The 22,879-nt window shown below is 46.6% G+C and overlaps 1 protein-coding gene across 3 annotated transcripts in view; it reads right to left on the bottom strand.

The window, feature by feature from the left end:
- The window catches only part of FOXN3 (forkhead box N3), a 270,833-nt gene that overhangs the window by 20,355 nt on the left and 227,599 nt on the right, over positions 1-22,879 (bottom strand). For 2 of the 3 annotated variants that reach the window (XM_012640412.1, XM_012640411.1), the window contains exon 5: positions 6,835-6,900. The exons of the other annotated variant lie outside the window; for it this stretch is intronic. In XM_012640412.1, coding sequence (XP_012495866.1) covers positions 6,835-6,900 — 66 coding nt within the window. The remainder of the gene's footprint in view (positions 1-6,834; positions 6,901-22,879) is intronic. 3 annotated transcript variants of the gene reach the window in all.

The following is a 22,879-nucleotide window of genomic DNA, read 5'->3' as shown; positions in this document are numbered from 1 at the left end:
TATATCTGCCACAGGGATCTCATGGAGAGCAGCAAATAAATCTGATACAATGAACAACACTGATAAATAAGTTCAATATTTAAAATCTGTACCACAGCTATAATACTTGTAGTAAAAATTATTATAGTCTCATATACAGATCGCATCAATTAATTAAAACTTTTAATCCTTGCTTATGTATTAGGTAATGGGGATATAAGAACTACAGTTAAGTGGGAGAGCTAGAGAATGAAGGGGGCTACAAAAATAGACTACGGTAAATGCTAGGACTGGGCTACAGGCAGAAAGGATGGGGACACCCGACCCAAACTAAGGCGTGCCAGGGAAGGCTTCCAGTAGGAAGAGCTATCTAAGTTGGAATTCAGAGGCAGGGGAATAGCACATACAAAGACCTGGAAGAAAAAAAAAAAAGAAAAAGAAAAGCACAGTGTGCACAAGGAACTAAAGTTATTTGGCTAAAGCATATAACCCGAGATGGGTGAGATTGGAAAAACCATTAGGGGGTTTTAAGCAGGCAACTGTCCTGTCCTACAGCAGCTGGGAGCCAAAGCCTGGTGTCAGACCAACCTGGGTCTGCGTCCTATCTCTGTCAATGACTGATAGTGTCCCCCTGAGCAAAAATGGGGGACAAAAATGACATTCACCTTGTAGGGTATTTGGAGGCTTAACTGCATTAGTAAAGGCACTAGTATTTAGAAAATGCATGTGAGTTATCAATATCATTGTCATCAACACGATCAACATCCAAAGAGTGACCCTGGGGCAGCCTGTGCTTTCTCTACTTCAGGTGAGCTGAAAACCTGCAAGAGCAGAATAAGACGAAACCCAGACCAGGACAGAGAACTCAGCCATCTTCTTAGTGACAGAGTTGCTCTTGTGGTGCTTCTATTCCCTTGGTGTATCATATCAGAGTCATCCCTTCAGCAAAAACACCCAAAACACCTACAATTCGACAAAGACTTGGAAGCCCTGGTGCAGGAGGAGAGCGAATGGAAGTCAGAGAGCACGCGTCCTTCCTAACTCCGGCACGGCCACTGTGCTGTTTGCCTACCGAGGAAGAAGAGCAGCCCTGAGGACAGAGTCCCACGGCAGAGTCCTCTGTCCAAACGCCCAGGACCCTGAAGCACCAGGGGCGTGACCAGCAGAAAGGGAAACAAGGAAAGGAAGCCGGTTCTCCCCAAGCACCCCCCAGAGACCACATTCTCTAGATGCTCCTTGTCTCATGGGACCTTGGGGAGGAAGTATATAGCACGGTGGATTAGCGCGTGAGCTCTCAGCAACATGGCCTCAGTTCAGTCCTGCCCCATCGCTGGCTCTGTGGCTTTGGCCTCATGCCTTCACCTTTCTGCACCTGTTTCCTCAGGGTAAGGCAGGCATACACAAGCCTCATAGGACTGTTGCCAGGATTACATAAGATAAGCTACATACACTGTTTGGCTCAGTGTCTGGCCCATTACGTAGGCTCGTCACCATCATCACCATCATGGTCATCGCCACACTTCTTCCAGCATCCCGTATCACCTCCCCAGCACCCCCTCGTCAATTATCTACAAGGCACCGGGCTTCATGGGGTCAGGACATGGGGAAATTCCTCCCGTCTATTATGCTTCGCACAGTTATCCCTAACTCTGCATTTACCCGTGAAAGTATCTTCCTGATTAATGAACCGTAGTCACTTCAAAGAGAATTTCTTGGACACAGCTATCCTGCAGCATTAGCAGGCTTTCCCTGAGCTATTTCCTGAACCTCACAAGACTTCTGGCACGGAAGCTCGGCTCTTCCTCTGAATCCTGCAGCCTGTTCTCAAATGAGCTGCAACTAAACGCTGCCTCTGCCAACCTTGGCATTTCTCAGTCCTCATCACTGGCAATACTCTCCGTGTTGAGATGGCGGATGTGTTCATATTTGCTCACCGGCTGCCAGAAGCCAGCTGTGACACTTCACTGTACCCCCATCTTTTCTCCTTTCTGTCCCCATCCCCAAGTGTCAGGAACATGGCTTCCAAAAAACGAGTCACAGCCAGTCTAAAATGGCTCTGTCTGAGAAAGGCATCCTGAGGTCCGCAGTTCACTACTTTTGAGATGACGGGACTGGGCAGGACACTAGCACATTCTTCAGCCCTTCTCTATGGGCACATCGACTGGTCCCCTTCGTTCTGCTCCCTCAAAGCATGCCGAGACACTTGAAGACCACCACGTTTACAGCCAATCCACCCTACCCGATATACTGAAATGCGCCTGGGCCCCAGCTAGTCACAGACATAAGAAAGTAGACATCTGAAAGCAACTTCCTGCTCGGATTTGTGGCTCTCACTAGAAAAGGCACAGGTCTAACTGTTCATTAGACCAGTTGAATATCAGGGGAGAAGACCCACGTCTGAGGCTCTCAGATTGCTGGGATAAGGTGCCAAGGACATCAGCGCCAGAGTTCCCAACACTTGCTGATCAACCACGTTCTCTCAAGGTAGAGAGTGACATTAAACTAGATTTCAACTAGCAAGAAAGCAACCCTCACACGTAAAACGAGAGCCAAATCAAGCCGTGCCACCTCGTTGTAGATGCTGTGATCTAAGTGTGATAATGTAATCCTGAGAACCGTTAAAAAAAAAGAAAAAAAAAAAGTCTCGGGTTTAAGACAAATTCTCCTCCATGCCACGCTGTCCCTCAGGCCTCCCCCGGCCGCCCTCCTCATGCTTAGCTTCCTTGATTTTTCACAACTTCTAAAATTAACCTCTGAGCCCCTACCGCTGCCGTTGGAGGGCGGCCCTGGCTAACTCTCTCCCAGGCCATAAGCCGAGCAGCAGGTGATTCCGATAATCCTTCCCTTTCCTAAAGGCGCCTTTCCACCTGCCCACTTGGAAGCATGCTGCCGAGGGGGCCGGCCTGGGAGGACACGGCCTACTTCCTGGTGGCCTTTCTTCTGAGCCTGGTGTGTCTGACATACACTCCAGCTCCAGGCAGAGGAGAAACGCCTGCCCCCACCCGACCTCCTCTCGTTCCATTTTGTTGTTCTGTTTATTATCTAGAGTTCGGCTCTGGGAACGTTCCAACCAGGGGTTATATAAGCCTTTGAAGATGAGTAATGATGATCTGGCTTCTCCTGACTTCCCACCAATTCCTCCATTGGGGTTAAAGATGACCCACGGGGCTTGTCAAAGGGGGAACTACAAAGCAGGTACATAAGGAGATAGCAGAAGCTGGAATTAGTCTATGCAGCCACTTTTTGGGGGAGGGGAGGGGAGGTGGATGGGTTTGACTAGAAGCATACTCCCCAATTCAGGAGGTAATGAGGCAGCCATGCCCTGCGCTGACTGTTCTGGAACTAGCATCCTAGAGAGTGTGTGAGACACGATGGTTCTCCTTGCGGAATTCTTCCCAAGCTGGCAAAGTCTGAAAAGGCTAATGTCACATGCACTGCAGGTGCTGCCAGGGATACAAAAATGTTGTAGCCTGAAGTATTTATTAGGTGCACACTGCTGCCTTCTTGAAAGGGAAGCGTCGGACTGAAGGGAGATGTGGAGGGACCCGTGGAGACTCCAGCACAAGGAAGACGGCGTGTGCTGGGCTCCCCTGGGGCAACGAGGACTCTCAGGAGACAAAGAGGCTTGCGTCGACCGGGGTCCTCACCAGCTTCTGAGCAGTGTCCTCTGGGCGGCCTGCTCAGCCTCAGACCCTGGACGGCGGCCAGCCTGCCAGCCCTGAGCTAGCTCCACAGATGCTGAGCAAGGGAAGAAGGAGAGGGAAAGATCTAAGTGGCTGCCATCTGGTGACCTGAAGTGGAGTGGCTACGAAGGGCGATGACAAAGGAAAAGCCTTTCGAAAAGCCTTTCAAGCCATCCAGGCCAGCCCGTAACTGCCGCAAGCAAACAGCGGCAGAGACACTAGGGTGGCGGCCCCCGTGCAAGCAGGGGCACCAGGCAGCCCGGGAGGTGAGAACAGAGGCTATGAATAGCACTGCACGAGGATGCTCTATAAACAGAGCCCGGCCACGGCACCAGCCGGAGGGAAACACAGGCAGGCCCTGCCCAGACAGGAAGGCTGTGCTCTCGGAAGCCACGCTCCCCACTCGTGGGCAGTGGCAGGACCCCCGAACCAGGAGAAGGCCCGAACAGAACCACACTGCACATGTGCATGCAAATACCACTATGCAGGCCACCCACACACCACCACTGAGGCTGGCTGGCTGTGGCCTTTAACCATTTTTTGCCCTGGAATCATGTCTTACTCTTCTTCCAGGCCTTGGGCAACACTGGCAGGGCAGGGGATGGTGGCTTCATCACTCCATGTTTGTAATGCTTCTCCCTTAAGAAGGCAAAATATCGCCTCAACTCCCAAGGCAAGAAACATTATGCAATGTAAGATGAAAATAAAGGCGTGGGGGGGGTGGGGAGGGGGGAGAGTGGAGCGAGGAAGAGCCAGCGGAGAGCAGCAGCCCGTGCTGGAGATACCTGCCTCTGGCTGTTTATTGGGAGGATGGGCCACCTGGCTTCCAGGTGCACAGAGCAGACACTCGATGCATCTTCATGCCCTTCCTACGGCATGCTCCAATCCCAAGGGGCTTTACGACCTGCTCATTGACTGTGCTTGCCCTTGACCTCCAGGGAATTGCATTAATACAAGGGCTAGGGGTCAAACAGGAAGGTGAATACAAACCTGGCGTCCCTACCCTCTGCCCAGTCTTTATATTTATTTCTCTGCTGCTCCTGCCCCCGAGTGTCTCCTTCTGTGACTTTTGTAGGCACCCTGGTTCTTTCCTTCCAGGGCCTTCAAGAAGGCTCTGGCTGAATTTCTCGCACAGCAGTAAGAGCCTTCTAAAAGTGATCCTACAGCTTCAAAACATGAACACTGAGTTCCTAAAACTCAAATTCAGTATTTCAACATAAAAAGGGCTCTGGATACCTTGGAAAAAGAATTACTTACAGTTTGAGTGTTACAGTGATGGTAGAGGGTAGAAGTTTATTTAGCCATGAGAGCATTAAAAACTAACTTGGCAACTAACCCGGAGTGACCCTTTTTCTTTTCTACCTGCAGTCAAGAATCCAGTAATAATGGACTTTCATGGAAGATGCTAAGGATCTCTCAATGATCAATCTCCTTGCCTTTTCCACAAACTCCACTTTCCCTCTGAACCCCAGTAACCAGTTCATCAGAAGTATTTTTTCTTAAACTAATGATCACTGTGTACAGTGGCTGGGTGCAAAGGAAGGTGCTCCAATCTTACGTGGCTCTGATGAAATCAGTCTCTTTCCACCATGATGAGTTATGCAACTTAATTTTAGAAATCCTTGTAACTTGATTACAACCTGGTCTGCACTTTCCCTGCCATACCATCTAGGAATGGAGGTTTTTAAAAAATATGTATATATTTCTCTGAAACTCAAAACATCATTTGAAAACCACATTCCAGGTTAACTACTAGTTGCAGAACTGCACCAGTTACCCCCTTGCTTAGCAGTGGTGTCTGCCTGTCAGAGGTGCGGGCAGCCTAACATTTTGAGCGCTGGCAATCTCAGGTTAGCGAAGAGAGAGAATGAGCATTCTGTGCCGTTAGGAGCCGGTAATGGAAGCTCCAGGCGGAGGAATAAATCTCCCTGAGAGTGTTCGGCTGCATCTCTTGAGTCTTTTAAAAAAGGAACAAAGAAGAAAGGATGGAGTCTAATTTCCCAAAGCTGTCAGGAAGGCTGGGACAAGCAGGGGTGGGGGAATGAAGGGTAGTGTGGACCTCCACATCAGTCCATTATTGACAAAAGACACGTGTCGCGGGTCTGAGCATGGATGCTTTCCTGCGGAAAATACGATCATCTCCAAAAGCGAGGAATTCCCATCGCTTAGGAGGCCACGCAGCCCTCGGAGAGCCAGAGCCCCAAACCAGCTGAAGGCCCAACCCCTAGTGGTGGTGGCATGTGCTGCTTCATGTCACCATCTCCAGACCACCAGTGTTTTTCCTCAATAAGAGGCTGTTAACACAGCAATGCCCTGACAGCAAGCTGAGAAGACCTAGGTGGACCTGCTCTATGTCTGCTCAACAGGGTCCTGGCTGGGTGTGGGATGTGGGCACAGGCACTAATCTCAAGTTGGGAGGAGGAAGGGACAGGTACCTTGGTTTAAAGTCTTTTCTCATCCCTTGGGAAGGAGACCTTTCTAATACCACAGTAGGCTAGCTCCAGATGTGAGGAAAAACATCAGGGGGTGGATAGAAGAAGTCCAAGTAAAGAAAAGAGCTGTCTCAAACCTGACATTGCCCACCGGCCAACAGAAGGTGAGGGTGGGAGCCCCGCCCCCTATCTATGGCAGCCTGGGGGGCCGGGTGGAGAAGACACAGGGGTACCACGGTTTCATCTCAAGGCTACTGCAGGCGCTGGCAGGCCTTCCTCCCTAGACTTCTCTTCCAAAATGGCAGCCTGGTATTAATGAGTTCCCAGAAGGGAAAAAAATTTCTAAAAATGGATACTGCTCATCCCCATTACAGTTCAGCTGGCCCCACATAGCCTCTTCTAGCAGAAACTATGAACTCACAGGAACAATTCCTGTAGGAGAAAAGGAGGTCTCTCCACTGGGACTCATTATAGGGCCTGCTTCCCTTCCCCCAAGTCTTAAGCCCTGAAATGATATTAGAACTTTCTCATCTTGGAAACACACCTATGCATTCATTCATACATATGCATGAATGTGTGTTGATATGCATATGCATGTAATCATGCACTTGTGTAGTTTTTAAAGTGATTCTAGAAGGGAAGTTCTACTTGAGCATTAGTTCTTCCTATGACCTGGTGTATAAATGAGAAGGTTAAGTTCACAAACTATGGTGCTGTAGGCTATAGAAATATCTACTCACAACCTGCTTGTATCTCAGGGGGAGTATTCAAAAGCATCATGGCACTGGCAGCATCAATGTCAGGATCTGGAAAAATCAACCAATAAATAACATTATTTACAACGGGGCTGGTGTGTGTGTGTGTGTTTTTCCCCCTGTAAGTTACAGCTTATGAATGCAACAGAGAAAAAAAAGAAATCCAGGAACCAGATGAGCTATCCCAAAGGTGACTTTCTTCCTATTGGGATTTGAGAGGAAGAAAAGGCATTCCAGAATGAGATTTGAGGGGCACGTTAGTGAGTTTTTCATCAGACAAGCATGGTCTCTTCTCGTTTTGTTAATTTCGTAATTTGCACTGTATGTTGCTGATAAGTTGCTGATCTCTGCACCCCTACAGCTTTTACCCTGGGGTGAGGAGCTGGAGAGTCGGTGACAATAGGAACTTCAGCCACAGGATTCTTTAATGAACTGGGGAAAGCTCACAGCGTCAAGAAGAGAAAGCACTAAATACACCTGCATCTAGTGAGATACAAACAAGACATTTGGTCATTTCCATTTGTCGGCAGAATGTAAACTGTGTTTTATGAAGTTCTATGCTTGCAACAGCGGTGGTGGCGGTGATGAATGTGTGTTTGTTTTTAAAAGCACTTAAAATATAAAGAAAAAAATTAAAGTTCTGATGTTGGGGGCACAATGTCTGCTTCCAAATCTATTATTGTTTTTAATATGGGCAGGAAAAAAAATACTCATCACTTCATTGCCGTAATTCTTAATAGGTTTCTGAATCCTTACTGATCCACCAGTTGACAGATGGCAGGTTATATAGAGACAGGGGAAAATATTATCCCTTTATAACTAAATTCATTTTCCTCTGAGAAACAGCAGCGCTGCTGCTATGGAAATGAAGGTCACCATGGCAACGGTAAACAACCCCCAAGAATGGTCACTGAATAGGCTGAAAAGAACATCTGCCCCAGCGCAGCGTCCCAGCTGCCCTGGGGCGAAATTCACTAATAGTGCGGTGATGCCGCGTGACAGAAGCTGCCGCCTGTGCCCTGTCCAAATAAATGAAGTGTGCAATTGAAGTCGACATCAAAATGCCTCCCCTTGTAGATTACTGCCTCTGTGTCCGCTAAACCCAGTGACTAATGATGGGGGAGGGGGGCGCGCACTTGTCAGTTTTTGTACAAATTACATACCAAAAAATTCAATTTACTACTAATGGCTCCATGGCACTTTATTTTGGGTATTATGCTAGAAAATTACTTCTTTACTGTTTAAAAAAGTACATTTTTCATACTTTATATGTGCAGTTTGATTCCAAGGGAGTAATGTGATGCAGTAAAAAGGCCCACAAGCGATTAATAATATGGATGATGCTGGTTCCAGAAGACAAGGTCTCGAAAAGGAAAAAAGTAAAAGAACTTGACTCCGCAGGTTTTTTTTCTACTTTTGCCTGCAGGAGGCCTGTTATTTACACTCCACAATGGAGTAAAAGTTTATTTTAATGAGTATATGTCTGAGAATCAGGTAAATTAACTTATTTGGCAACTCCTGGGGTGACATTCCTACAACGGTCATCATTCCCCACTGGTATGTTAGTATATATTAGTTGAATGATTAACTGAAAAACTGGAAGTTTTCCTCACTGCTCCTGGGGTTCGCCCTGCCCCTTGTTCTCCCCACAGGGCCCGTTGCCAGGAAGCAGGGACTCTTGGTCTCGGCATTGTAGCTGGCACCCCACAAGCCATGAGGGTCAGCAGTTCCCCAGAGGTGCTGTCGGGGACTCTGAGCCTTTCCTTCCTCCTCCTCCTTTTGCAAAGGGCCTTTTCCTTGCTCAGGGAGGCGCCAAGAAAACACACTATTTCTTCTTGCCAAGCATAGATTCTTTGCCAGCTCTGAGACTATGGGCACTATAGGTGGTTGGCCTGGCTAGATGGTCCCCACCTCTCCAGGTGACTCGTACCTAGAGTTTTTCTGAGTGACCAGGACGTTTGCCAGGGTCAGGACAAGAGGAAACACAGGTAAGAAGTCAGGAGTCTTTTCCTAGTTATTTTGCCATAAAAAAAGTAGTTCCATATTCTCAGGAGGAACGACTTCAGGGGGAAGGTGTAGAGGGCCACAGATAAAAAGAAGACACAATGAAAGAAAGAAAAAAGAAGGACGAGAAAGAGAACCTTACAGGAAGAGTATACCATCAACGCTCAAAAATCTAGAAGAACCTAAGTGGGGCAGCCCCCAGGTGCAGTTGGGGGGAATGCTTTGGCTCCACAGAACATCCAACCATGAACTTCACTCCCACCCAAGCTGAATAAACACATAAACTGTGAAACGAAACAAAGATGCTGAAGGACAAGTCCACCAGTCTTTCCTTCTAACCAGATTTGCCCTGCCTGCTGCCTCCACGGATAAAAATTCTGATGCTATCATGGAACTCGGGCTGGTCTCCAGGCATTTTGGGCAGGCGCAACATCCAGCCTTCTCATTATCTCGTTCAGAATGCGTTTCTGCAGCCCCACTCTCCATTCCGAGAGGATCAGTTCCTGAACAGGTAGGCCTACGGGCAGAATGGAGCAGAGAGCAAGGCTTGGGATTCTCCCCTCTTGACATCTTGGCAAGTGAACTGGCAAACACAAGAACTGCAAATGGTAGGAGAAAATGTAAAATGTAATTATGTGTTTATGCACACTGGCACACGACAGCGCCAGTCCTTCCCCAGGGGGATCGTGAGCGCCATCCTTTCAAAAACACACTTTATTGAAGGGTGATTTACATATGATAAAATGTGCCCATTTCCAGTGTAGAGTTTGATGAGTTCTGGCAAAGTTTACACCAGTGTTACCACTACCGTAATCAAGATAAACAGCACAACCAAGACACAGACTTCCATCACCCCAAAGTTTCCGCAAGTCCCTTTGCAGACACACCCCCAAACCCCACCCCAGGCTGGGCAACCACTGATTTGCTTTGTTATTCATCCATGATAGAGTATCAGCAGTTCATTCCTTATAGCTATTATTGCATAGTATTCCACTGAATGGATATACCATAATCTGTTTGTCCATTCACCTGTAGATCGGCATTTGGATTGCTTCCAGTTTTGGATATTATAAAAAAGCTGCATGAACTTTTGTACCAGTCTTTTGTGAAAATATGTTTTTAGTTTCTTGGGTAATGGCTGGTAAATATATGTTTAACTTTATAGAGAATTGCTAAACTGTTTCCCAAAGAGGGGGTACCATGTATGAGAGTTTCAGTTGCTTTGTATTTTTGCCAACACTTGAAATCATTAATCTTTTAAAATTTTAGCCATATAGTGGATGTGTAGTGATATTCATTGTAGTTTTCCTTTCTATTTCTCTAATGACAAATAATGTGAGCATCTTGTCATGTGCTTAATGGTCATTTGCATGTCTTATGTGAAAAGTCTGTTAAAGTCTTTTGCCCTTTTTTGGGGGGGTGGGGGCAAGGTCTTGCTCTATTGCCCAGTCTATAGTACAGTGGTGTAATCATTGCTTACTACAGCCTCAAACTCCTGTTTTGCCCATTTTTTAATTGGGTGGTTCAATTTCTTATTAATTCAGCTCCAAGTTTTCTTTAAATATTCTGAATATAAGTTCTGTGTAAGATGTATTTTTTCTCAGTCCAGGGCTTACATATCCGGTTTCTTGATAGTAACTTTGAATAAGTAGAAATCTTTAATTTTTATGAGGTCCAATTTACCAATTTGTTCTTGTATAGCTGAATGTCTTTTGTGTCCTAAGAAATCTCAGCCTCTCCCAAAGTTGCAAAGATTTTCTCCTAAGTGACATTGTTTTCAGTTTTCATTTATTAGTGTACTATAATGTTTTCTGGGTTCAATACCCAGATTTATATGTAAATGAAAATCGAAGTAATTAACCAGACTTCTTTCCTCATCCAGTAAGCTGTTTAGGCACAGACCTTCTAGAACTGTACAGATCAGTACCAGTAGGACCCTCGTTGGCTCCTGGTGTGAACACCAGGCAGCCGAAGAGGAGCCTTAGTCAGGCATGTTTCCATGGAGAAATGTCCTGCTTGTCACACTCTGACACCTTGTGTGTGCTTCAGTCTTCAGAGCCAATAACCTCCCATCTCTCGTCTCCAAAGAGATGCTACATTTATACTTAAGATGCTATTCTTATCTATTATTAAAATGCCTAAGTTTTTCCTCCTTTTTAAAAATCATGAAAGTAATGTGTACTCGCTATAAAAAAATACATGAGGTGGATATAATTTAAGAAATAAATGCCTTCCCCACAGATCCACTCCTAGACTCATATTTTCTTGTATATGTCTAGAAATTGTCAAAATAAGCACTTATATATATTCATTGAAATATCAACACATATATTTACTCATGCACATGTATCTATTTTTAAACAAAGGGTGTATGTGAAAAATAGCTTTCTGCAACTTTTAAAAAATTTTTTCTCTTAGTAACCTAAGAGGTCCTCTTAGTAACCTAAAAGGTCGGTGACCTTTCATATTAGTATACATTATCTAAAGTTTTTCTATGGTGAATTATTGGGGCATAAAAACACACCACACCATTTGTACATACACTCCATTTTCTACCAGAAGGCAGAAAGAAAGCATTTGAGCTGATTATGTAACCTGTGCCAAACACACTGCTCCTCCCCACGGATACAGCCTCTGAGGACACAGCGCTTCCCGCCCCTCATCCAGACACCCCTCTCTTCTGTACCCCCACTCTGCCCCTTCTGATGAGGACCCAGGGCATCCCCACTCTCTCCCCCCATGCCTGCTTCCAGCTCTTATTCTCTCTAGGGTTCACCCCCACTTGTGACTTTGGGTAAGACGCTATTTCGCATGAGCACACTCTCTGGGTCTCCCTAGAAAACTCTAAATTCTCTGCAGTCAGGAGAGACTAGTGGTGAGTTTACCGCTTTAGGCAGCAGAGAGACTTTCTGATGGAAGCATTCTTTTGTGGTAGGATATTTTTAATCGAGGATACTTGTTTTGGAGCTTTGGGGCTGGAGGCATTTTAGGGGACTGGGTGGGTGTTTCAGAGCTACAGGATAGATACTTCTGCTTTGGAGGCACAGCTGATTCTGAAGATAAAGGGCCTGGGACAGGATCTCAGGAGGGGAGCGATGGATTGTCTTATCCGTACAAGAGGTAGACAGTCGGGCCAGGGACTCCTCTGAGGGATGAAGATCCACTGGGCAGGAGCCAGAGTGAGGCAGAAGGTGCAGCAGATAAGGAAGCACCATCTTTTTTATTTTTAGATGGGGAGGGTCCTCTCAAAGGTACCTTATTCTGCATCCCAAAACAGGAACCCAAATCACTTACTACTGGTAAATTCAGTATAACACCAAGCAGGCTGTCATAGTGCTTAATAGAGCTATGACGATCATCAAAACTGAGCCAATCTCAAATCCCATATTAAAAAAAAATCTTCCTTTGCTCACGCTTCAGTAACAAACATTACTTCTCCTCTGGACTGGCTCCCACAGCCCATTTCAATTTTCATCTTTAATGCAGTTGTCTTATCACATTGCCTCTTCTCTGGAGTACAAGACTGAAAAACGGTCACACATCTTAAAGACGTTTTCAAATCCTCTTCTATTGAATGTACACACACAACTTTATTACACTACAGTGAGAGAAATAGGTAACCAAGCTTCCAGAATCGATGGTCCAGCTGTTTGGATTAAGAAAAATATTGAACCTCATTTTCCCAAAATGTACAGATGGTTCCTTTTGTACATGGGTGGAGGAGGATTTTCCCCCATGGATTAGATGGGAAAAGCGCTAGACCAGGCGTGAGGATTCCTGAGTTTAAGTCCTGGGCCTGTGCTAATTAACATGTGACTTCCGTTTCAATTTGCTGGGCGCGAGTTCGCTCATTTTAAAATGGTAGGTGGTGGTGGCTGCAAACTTCGGAGGAGCCAGTCTGGTTTTCATTCCTTTCCCCATAGTTCCTGGTTCTGCCTCTAATGTCCCTTGACTTCTTTCTCCCTTTCTGACTTGTGGCTGCCAGGACCGTGGACTCCAAGGAGCACCTGCCAAATGGGGCATCTGTTCCAAAGCCTTTGAGGGCAGCGAACACTCTTAGTATTGGCCCTGGAAAGCTACGACCTGTACTGATGGGTACCTGCCAGGTCCACTTCAGAGCAATCCGTGCAGCCGGGCATGTGTATTTTGTGGGTTCCCGGTGTGGCTGCTGTCTGTGTTGGGACTTGGTGCCAGAGGGAAGTGACTTGGAGAGGCCATCTGTTTTAATAAATGAAGAATACGAAGGCCAACAGGAAGCCCCTGGTGCAATCCTCACTGTCACAGACCTGCTGCAAAAATGTGAGCACCATCCTTAGCATCTCTGCAGTGACTGACCTAGCAAAATGACACCAACGAAACATTTCCCATATGGAAAGCCTGAGAATTCCAACCATTACCTTCTTAGAAATTGTTTAATTTTCCACAGGGCTAATGTGTGTCTCCATCTCTCTCTGCTTCCCCTCACACCTAAAATGGTTTACGGGATGATGAAACCTCTGTAACTGAATAAAAGAGATTCAAGAAACAAACAAGCAAAAACTACCAAATAATGGATGACGCCACGTGGACAGAAATGATCAGGTATAAGCAACACAGGCACGTGCTCAGTCAGATACACGCACTAAGGTGCTCATTTCTCTCTCGCATTCTCCCGAGAAAGTGAGCCTTGCCAGGAGGGCACCTCCTTACTTGCCGTGCTCGCAGCCATGTCCCCAGCACCTAGAAGAGTGTCTGGAACACAGGGCCTGCGAGGTAGTTACTGAACAAGTGGATAGAAGGCTCGTTCAGTCTGCTGCTTGGGTGAATCCAGCTGTCTGAGGCTCAGCACCCAGCTGGGGGGAGAAGTGTCTGATGACCACCAGGGCACGAGCCTCCAGATGTGCAGCAGAATCCCACAGGAACACCAGGAAACCATCGTCCGACCCCGTGCTGGGCGACGCTGGGTTTTGTAAAACCTCATTGCGGGTTCTGAAGTGCAGGCAAGGTGGAGAACCACTCGAGTACGGTAAACCAAGGGTCTGTGATTGCCATCCAAAGAAGCCCATTGAGAAAGACTAGTGCTCCCCAGAAATTCTTTACCTTCTATAACTTTACTAGATCTCTTTGCTTGGAAATATTTTTATCCAATTTCTGTAACTCTACACGAAAGTGACACATCTGAAAGTATTTGGTTAATCCCTAAAAATGGAGAAAGAAAATACAGCCGGCCCTCCATATCTACAGCTTCTACATTCTCGGATTCAACCCACCGTGGATCCAAAATATTAGGAAAAAAATTTCCAGAAAATGTTCTGTTGTTGCTGGAGTGTATACTACGTAGTTAGGTCCACAATGCTTGCATCTGCACTACTTTTTTCATGTCGTTATTTCCTAGACAATATCTACATAGCATTTACATTGCCTTAGGTATTATAAGTAACCTAGAGATGATTTAAAGTACTTTATACAGAAGACTATGCAGATGCTACACCATTTTATTTAAGGGACTGAGCATCCATGGATTTTGGTATCTTAGGGAGTCCTGGCACCAGCCCCTGTAGATACTGAAAGACGACAATACTCAGATAATTTTTAGGGCCGAGGGGATAAAATATAGGTGAAAACAGGCAGCAAACAAATAAACAAAAACTCCCAGTAAGCTGCCCGTTTCCTGGAGGAGTTCTGAGTGGATCTGCATGCTTGCACTTATGCCCACCCTACGTACTATGCCAGGATTCTCAACTGGGGCAATTCTGCACTCCTTTCCCTCCGGGACATATGGCAATGCCTAGAAACATATTTGATTGGCATGACTGGGTGGGGCAGGAGGGTCCCACTGTCATCTCGGGGGCAGAGGCTGGGGTGCTACTCAATATCTCGTATGAAGACAACTCCACCTCAAAGAGCAACCTGTCAAAAATGCAAGCGGTGCTAAGGCTGAGAAACCCCATACTAACCTTACACACACAAGAAAAGCAAAGTATCTCAAATAGAACACATCAAAAATAAACAAGTAGGCTGGGCGCGGTGGCTCACGCCTGTAATCCTAGCTCTCTGGGAGGCCGAGGCGGGCGGATTGTTTGAGCTCAGGAGTTCCAAACCAGCCTGAGCAAGAGCAAGACCCTGTCTCTACTAAAATTAGAAAGAAATTAATTGGACAACTAAAGATACATAGAAAAAATTAGCCGGGCATGGTGGCGCATGCCTGTAGTCCCAGCTACTTGGGAGGCTGAGGCAGGAGGATCGCTTGAGCCCAGGAGTTTGAGGTTGCTGTGAGCTACCTGATGCCACGGCATTCTAGTCCGGGCAACACAGTGAGACTCTGTCTCAAAAAAAAAATATATATAAAAAAAAAAATAAACAAGTAGATTTAAAATTCCCTTTGTGGCTGACATCTTCTTTTTCTCCCTTTTTGCACGATCCCTGGGCGTAGGGTGAGAGAGATCGGGTATCTACGTTTGTTGCTCTGAAACCACAGAAGTAAGAGTCCTGCCCTTTCGCTTCTGTTGCAATCAATCGAGATATCTAAAATGGCCGCCTCTGATCTCGAAGGCAGCGGGACAGGGGGTGCTGTCAGCTCTACTGACATCATTCGTCATGAATATTTCTTCCACTTCCCTTTTGGCTGAAGGTTAGTTATTAAGAAAGAAGTTGCCAGAAGTGAGGAGCCGCAGGGGTGAGGCTGGCAACAGGAGATGGGATTCTCTGTGGACGTGAACTGCAAACATCCGAGGGGTTCTCAGCACAGTGAAACGGGGGAGAAAGTGACGCCACTGAGCTCGGTGCACAAGCATCACACGCAGGTGGATGCCAGGTCGTGACTGACACGTCAGCTCTATGCTGGGAGGTGGACACAGGGAGACAGAGAACACCAAGCGTGGCCTTTCTTTCTTTCCCCCACCAAAAAAATGAGTTGAAGAACACCCCAAACTCTTGCTGCTCTAAACAAATGGGGCAAGTTAAAACCAACAATTAAGCAAGCTGAAACTAACAGTTGTTTGTTGGAACGAAAGATGATCAGAGCTGGGGGGTGAGGGGAAAGGACGGATGATCCGAATGTGCACTTGTGGGTATCGTTAGGCTCCCATTTACGCATCTTCTAAGGTCTGTCTCAGCGTAAAAACTGTGACTGGTGAACTCTAAGTGAAGAATTTACTGGCTTCAGGAGCAGTGTCACAACCAGCTCTGTAAATCAGGAAGACATTTATCCGCAGCGGCTCCCGAGTCGGGCATCTTTCTAACTTGCGTCAAATGCCCATCTATTACCCCTAATTCCATTTCATGGGGAAGGGGACTCTAGGAAAAGGCTCTGGGAGATAAGCACAGAGCTCAAAGTACAGCTGGGGCGGGGCGTGCTGCCATCTCTCCGAGTCTCAGATGCCCCATCTCTGGAGCAGCACTAGGGTGGCTGGGCTGGAAGCTTGCTCAGGGGCCCTGGCCCCCTCCCAGCCGATCACTGTCCCTGCTGCTTCTCTGCTTGAGAAATAAAAGGAGCACGTCGATACTCCCCAGGCAGACGCGCTTCCAGACTTCTGTTTTCTCCGGGCAACAAGAAACGCTTTAACTTTGATGTCTTTTGAGTCCCTTAGTTCTAATGTCCTCTTCGCCTCAGCAGAGAGGTCTGCGTCACGCTGCCGTCACATTTCCCAATCTGTGTTTCCAAGGCAAGAGAACGCGTCGCCTCCAGCCCTTTGGCGAGACACTGTCACCCCGAACGCCTCTTTTATCTGGCACTCTAAATCTTCCACTGGTGGACGTTTCCCTCTTTAATATCTTTGACCAGTTGATGGAAATATCTCTAGCAGCTGCCTGGGAGCAAACTGAAAGGACCCAAGTGCGCTAAAATGGAGTGTAGAAGAATCTAAAATTCTAGAACTTGATGCTCAGGGCAAAGGTGACAGGTGACCCAGAACAAGTTAGGACTTCTGTTGCATGGGTCACAGGATAGGGCCATTATATTTGTTGGGTTCTGTTTGGTTTGTTAAACTGTACTGTGCTTGTCTGGGGTGGGTTCTGGGTTTTTTGGTTTGTTTTTTTTGTTTTTAAAAATTTTTAACTTCTTGTATGCAACTGAGAAACTGTACATTCCTCTCACGTCCCTTCCCCTTTGCATCTCATCTGGTTATAATCTCTACTTACTGAATTCACTGACTTCTGCCTGCTGGGTCGCCCCTCTCTGGGAATGCTGCAACTGAGAGCCATGAGCAAGGGGACATCGGGGATGTTGCGGAGAGGATTCTGACCCTGGGAGGGATGCAGGAGAGAGGGGGATAAATGCTGGAGCCCTTTAGACTCTGGAGTCCTTTGCTTTGAACACTTCTTGCTTGCTCCTGGCTTTTGCAACCAGTGATATAGCCAGAGCTCACTAGCCAGGAGGGGACAGAAGCTGGCCTGGGGTTCAAGAGGGCTTCCATGGGGCAGGAATGGGAATGGGGACTCCCATGAGATCCCTGAGAACCTGAGCCTGGCTACACTGGTGCCCGGGGAGAAAGATGATGTGCCATGTCCAGAGGCCAGAGATGGAACAGGGAGGCCCCCCCAGGGGGCCTGGGCAAATACAGGGCAGGGAGAGCTGAGGGAACACCAGTGCGTCTGCCTTCAGTCTGTTTCCCCCTCTCTGCGCTGTAAGGTCATCTTCCCCAGCGACCGGCTTTCCCCAACCAGCACTTCTCCTCACTTACTGGAAGATGGGCCCCCGCCCAGTCCCCACCCCAAAGCCACTTCCTCATCTAGTACAGGGCTCTGGGCTGCTGACAACTCCTGCACCAACTCTCCCAGGGCTCCAGGGGTGCCCGTGGGGGCCCGGCCCCGACCAGGCACTCTAGCGCCGTGGGTACTCATAATTGAATATTTTCACTTGCACGGCATCTTCATCAGCTCTGTCTTCAACTGGGTAGATGTGCAAAGACTCTTCCAGAAGCAAAGATTCCATTGCAGAGTGACAATGGCAGGTGTGTTAGTGAGAGCAAATATCACTCACAACCCTGACAGGAGGGCTTCAAGGCACAAATCGACTGCTTGCCCGGCTCTCAACTGTTGTCCTGCCTAATGTTCCAGCAGTGACGACCTGGAAGGGATCGCTCTGCACACAGGCTCACTTTGTCTGGGATGGATGTCTTGTCTGGGATGGACGTCTTATGCTGACTCGCAAGAATTTCAAAAGAGACCGTGGACTAGACATGATTTTCCCATATCTGACAGTTGACGGTCACTATAGAGACACGTTAGAACAAAACCTTGCCCTGCTCTTCCTGCACAGACGTCTGCCATACTGAATCACATACCGGGCCACGCGATGCACCATGCCATAGACAACTATGCCGTTGAGATGGTCTCCTTGATAAAGGTTTTGTCTTTCGACTTCTTTACTACAAAGCTGCTTCTCAAACATCTGGAAGGGGGACCACAGAACTTTGGAGCCCAAACCTTTAATATCATGTTAGCTCTGCAGCCGTGAGATGCTGTGGCTCTGGGACAATGGTTACTCTCTACAACCAGAGTGATGTCAACATTTCCCTTTTTCAGAACCCATCTGAGAACCCATCTGCAGCCAGAGGATGTGGGTTGGGGTGAGGAGAGCAAATTGAAAATAAAATAATTCACCTCTTTATAGCTTGCCAGTTACAGCATCCCCAGAAAGGGGTGCCCCAGGAGGGCAAAACCAGAGAATGCAGCCAGCAGAGATTTACAGCCAGGTGAGGCGCCCAGGGGAAGGGACTTCAAAGGGACGTACAGTGTCCTACCTTGACTCTTTGTGCCCACATCAGAGGCTTTGAGAACAGTCATGCACACACTGCAGAACCCCCTTGCTTTGTCACAATTGACTTCCAAATGAAAGTTTAGGGTGTTCTCTGGAGAGAGGCCCTAGATATCCACCAAGGTCCACATCTCTTCTCTGTCCCATACAGAGCACCAAGCCTTATGTCTGCGGCACCTGAGCGAGGCCCGCCAGGCCAGGTGTCCCAGGTGCACGCCCCATCCTCTGTGGCTGGGAGGTGAGGATTGAGGGCGGGAGAACCAGAGCCCAACCAGGCTGCCCTACCGATGTCATGCGCAGAGGGGTCAGAGTGAGTATTAGGATTGATGTGTGTGGCACAGATGTTCATGTCACACAGTACATGCACAGGGCAGGCAGACGGGCTGCTAGGCCACAGGCCTAGGCCCTCAGGTGGACAGTTGGTGGAGGGCAAGGGAGAGTCTGAAAATGTTACTCATTTTTTTGGATCCTGGAACTCCTTATTTTAACCTAAGGCTCATAATCCTCTATGGTTTTCCTCTAGCCAGTTTGGTGAGCTCACCCATCGGAGCACCCCAAAGATGAGAAGTTGATGGGAGTGTACCACCAGGGTAAGGACTCCTGCATGTTTTTGGCCCTAAGAAAGCAAAGTTCTTAGGTCACCTTGCTCCCAGATTAAAAGTCACAAGGTCACAGGAGGAATGAATTAACTATTAAAATTTGGTTACTTAAATCCTTTTTGGGGAATCTTATCAAAAGATCAGATGGAAGCACAGATATAACCAGGCCCTCTCCCCTAAACACACACACACACACACACACACACACACCCTACAACCACCCACAGATACAATCTCTTTCTTTCTCCCTCGGAGACCTGAGCTTCAGATACAAAGAGGAACCAAAGGAGATGAAAACACATTTCCCATAAAAGACCGGGGGACTCTTATTCCTGCCTCAGTCCTTATACACCAAACTAAAGATCCGCCTGGATCTTGGGATGACAGTGGAGCGCTCTTGATGGGGGAATGAAGGTGGATACTGCTGGGCCCATCTCCTCGGCTACCCTTCCGAAGCGAATTCAGGCTGCTGATTCTACCCACAGGACTCTGTGCTGGTCACTGAGCTCTACCTGGGCCTCAGTTTTAATGCTTAGCCTTTTCCTCTTTCTGGTCTAATCTTTCTCCCAAAAAATAAATGAGAAAAAAATATATGTAAAAGCAAATCCACAGCTTGATTTTTCTTTTTTGACTTTTGTGTAGTTCTCTGAAATGTGTTTATTCAGAAACAATCTTCACTGTAAAATATATCAGTTGGAAAACAAAAATAAAGCACTTGCATTTTCCTTGATCTTACATGGAACCTTCACCTAACATTGGCCTCAAACCTAAAGCACAGCCTAGTTCCTGGGAAGTCCTGCATCTTTCAGGGGTTGCAGAGAAGTAGGTACAATGAGGAGGCTATAATAATATAATCGTCATCAATTCTGCTTTCCCTGGAGGGTGATACTCAACTAATATAGAGTCACATCGGCACCATCCATCCATCCATCCATTGTTGCGAACAAATATTGTTAAACTGCTAAGGAGTATTTCATTTTAGATAGAGTTAAATATGGAAATATATATTCAAGATTAAGACTATAAGGACAGGTACCATGGAAATAACAGAAGTGAGTTTGTCACCCACAACATTGTACTACTAGGAGAGAAATGAGAAAGTACCCACCCTGCCCCAGTCCTGAAGAAAATACTGTTCTACCTCCAAGGGTGGAAGACCCCTGACCTCTGAGAAACAACTGACGAGGAAGTTGGGGATGATTAGTTTGGGTTTAAAATACAGTCTAACCATAAGCAACGAGCTGACCTTCTGGTGGGTGAATGGGAAATAGATTCTGAAGACAATCCTCAAATATGCTACCAGAATGGCTTTGGGGAATGGCTGTATCCCTGGAATAAATATTTTGTGTGTAAGGAGTCTATTTTGAAGGACCCTTCTTTTTTGGATAGGTCTGATTTAAAAAAAAAATGTCGAGCTCCACTTTCCAGCCACACAGCATACATCTGCTATGGCCTGAACGTTTGTGTCCTCCCAAAATTTACGTGTTGAAACTTAATTACCAATGTGAAGGTATCAAGAGGTGGGGCCTTGGGGGAGGTGATAAGGTCATGAGGGTGGAGCCCTCATGAATGGGATTAGTGCCCTCATGAAAGAGGCCCCAGATGGCTGCCTTGCCCCTTCCACCATGTGAGGACACAGTGAGAAGGTGCCATCTATGAACCAGAGCGTGGACCCTCACCAGACACAGAATCTAACAGTGCCTTGATCTTGGGCTTCCCAGCCTCCAGAACTGGGAGAAACAAATTTCTTGTTTATAAGCCACTCAGTCTATGGCATTTTATTATAGCAGACGGAATGGACTAAGACAGTGAGTAAAACCCCAGTACACAAGGACAAATACTAAGTGTTATGTGGAATACAGGAGGCCTGAGCGCTGAGGGCAAGAGCGTGGTCAGGAAAATATGCTTTTAAAGGAGGAGAGTTCAGGCCAAATCTGATTTCCTCTTGCTGATGCTATGTCTTCATCCCACAACTATAAATGCTAAGCCAGACAAAGCTTTTCAGTTTATATCTGGGGCATACTTGCTTTCGGAAGAACGAAGAGGGTTTGACAATCACCAGGAAATATGATGAACAGACCCAGACAGGCTGGAAAAGCAAAATCAACAAAAGGTGAGGGCTTGGACAGAGGAAGTTTCCCTCCTGCCGGGGCTGCAGCAAGGACAAAAACATCTGGAGAGGACGGCTGGCTAGCCCGGCAAGCTGGTGGATCAGGTTACTTCATGACTGCAACCGAGTTGGTTCTCTTACCGTGAAAGCCTTATTTCATCTTTCAATAGGAAAAAAAATTACAGCAAGCATTATACAAGCAAAACCAAACAAAGAATACTGGAAAACAGAGAAGGAAAAATCTACCAGTGCCAACTGCCGCCATGCCGGCACCTGTGGTTTTCTCTCATCCTTTCAAGATTCTTCTAGGAAGGGTTTCAACATAGTTTTTGTTTTTTTAAACTAAGCTTGTGTTAAGCCTACACCCTGCCCAGGAGCCTTCAGATTTTGGCCGTGTCCGAGGACGGTGCAGCCACTGAACTTTTAGGATAAGAGATTTGGGAGGTTGGAGGGGAATCAAAGTGAGACTCTGTAAGCAAATAACCTAATCTCTTCTTTAACAATAAGAATGTCAATAGTAGCAGCAGCTGCAGCAAGAAAAAAAGATAGAGGCAGATAGATAAATATGGAAGGACAACCTATAGATTAAAAAGAGACTTAAAGTATATATCAACCGATTACAATGTATGGAACCTTATTTGGTCCTAGATTAAAAAAACAAATGGTCAGCATGGGGTGGGGGCTCACACCTGTAATCCTAGCACTCTGGGAGGCCGAGGTGGAAGGATCACTGGAGATCAGGAGTTTGAGACCTGCCTCAGCAAGAGTGAGACTCCATCGCTACTAAACATAGAAAAATTAGCCAGGCATCATGGTGCATGCCTGTAGTCCCAGCTACTCAGGAGGCCGAGGCAGGAGGATCACTTGAGCCCACGAGTTTGAGGTTGCTGTGAGCTAGGATGATGCCACTGCACTCTGCCCAGGATGACAGCAAGACCTGTCTGCAAAACAAAAACAAAACCCCAAAAACAAATGGTTCAAAAAAGTATAAGCAATTGGGGAAAAGTAAACACTGCTGAAATTCTAAAATTATTAAAATTTTAAGGTTTTAAGGTAGACTACTGATACTGATTTGATTTTTGAAACACATACAAAAATGTATGCAGAAGATAATCATATGATATCTGGGGATTTGCTCCAAAATCCCCATCACTTGGGATGAAGGAGGTGGTAGAAAGTGGGGAAGATACAGATGAAATGAACCTGATCAGAAATGATGATTGTTGGGTGAAAGGTACATAGAGCTGTGTGACTCTATTTGTTGCAGTATAGTGAAATATTTTATAAGTTTTAATAGTTAGGAAAAAAATGGTGGCAAAATATACTAGACCAACTGTACCAGATGTGGAATATGCCCTTTGTGAACAAAGCCAGGGCCCAGGGCATGGAGCGCCAGGCAATGCAGCATTCCAAGGAAGGCTATTAGGGAAGACAGACTAGGTCTAGGCTCAACTGAAGGTTTATTTCCCTCTTGAACATGAGTTAAATTCAACCTTCCACTGTAGTAAGTGTGAAACAGTGGTTAAACCTGATGCTTAAATAGCATGATAAGCACAGCAGGCCCAATTCTGTCTGTCTTCT

The sequence above is a fragment of the Propithecus coquereli genome, unplaced genomic scaffold (genome assembly GCF_000956105.1).
Source record: "Propithecus coquereli isolate 6110/MARCELLA unplaced genomic scaffold, Pcoq_1.0 Scaffold152, whole genome shotgun sequence".
In the NCBI taxonomy this organism is placed as follows: Eukaryota; Metazoa; Chordata; class Mammalia; order Primates; family Indriidae; genus Propithecus; species Propithecus coquereli.
Note: the sequence above shows the minus strand (reverse complement) of the source record. Positions and strands in the feature narration are given on the sequence as shown.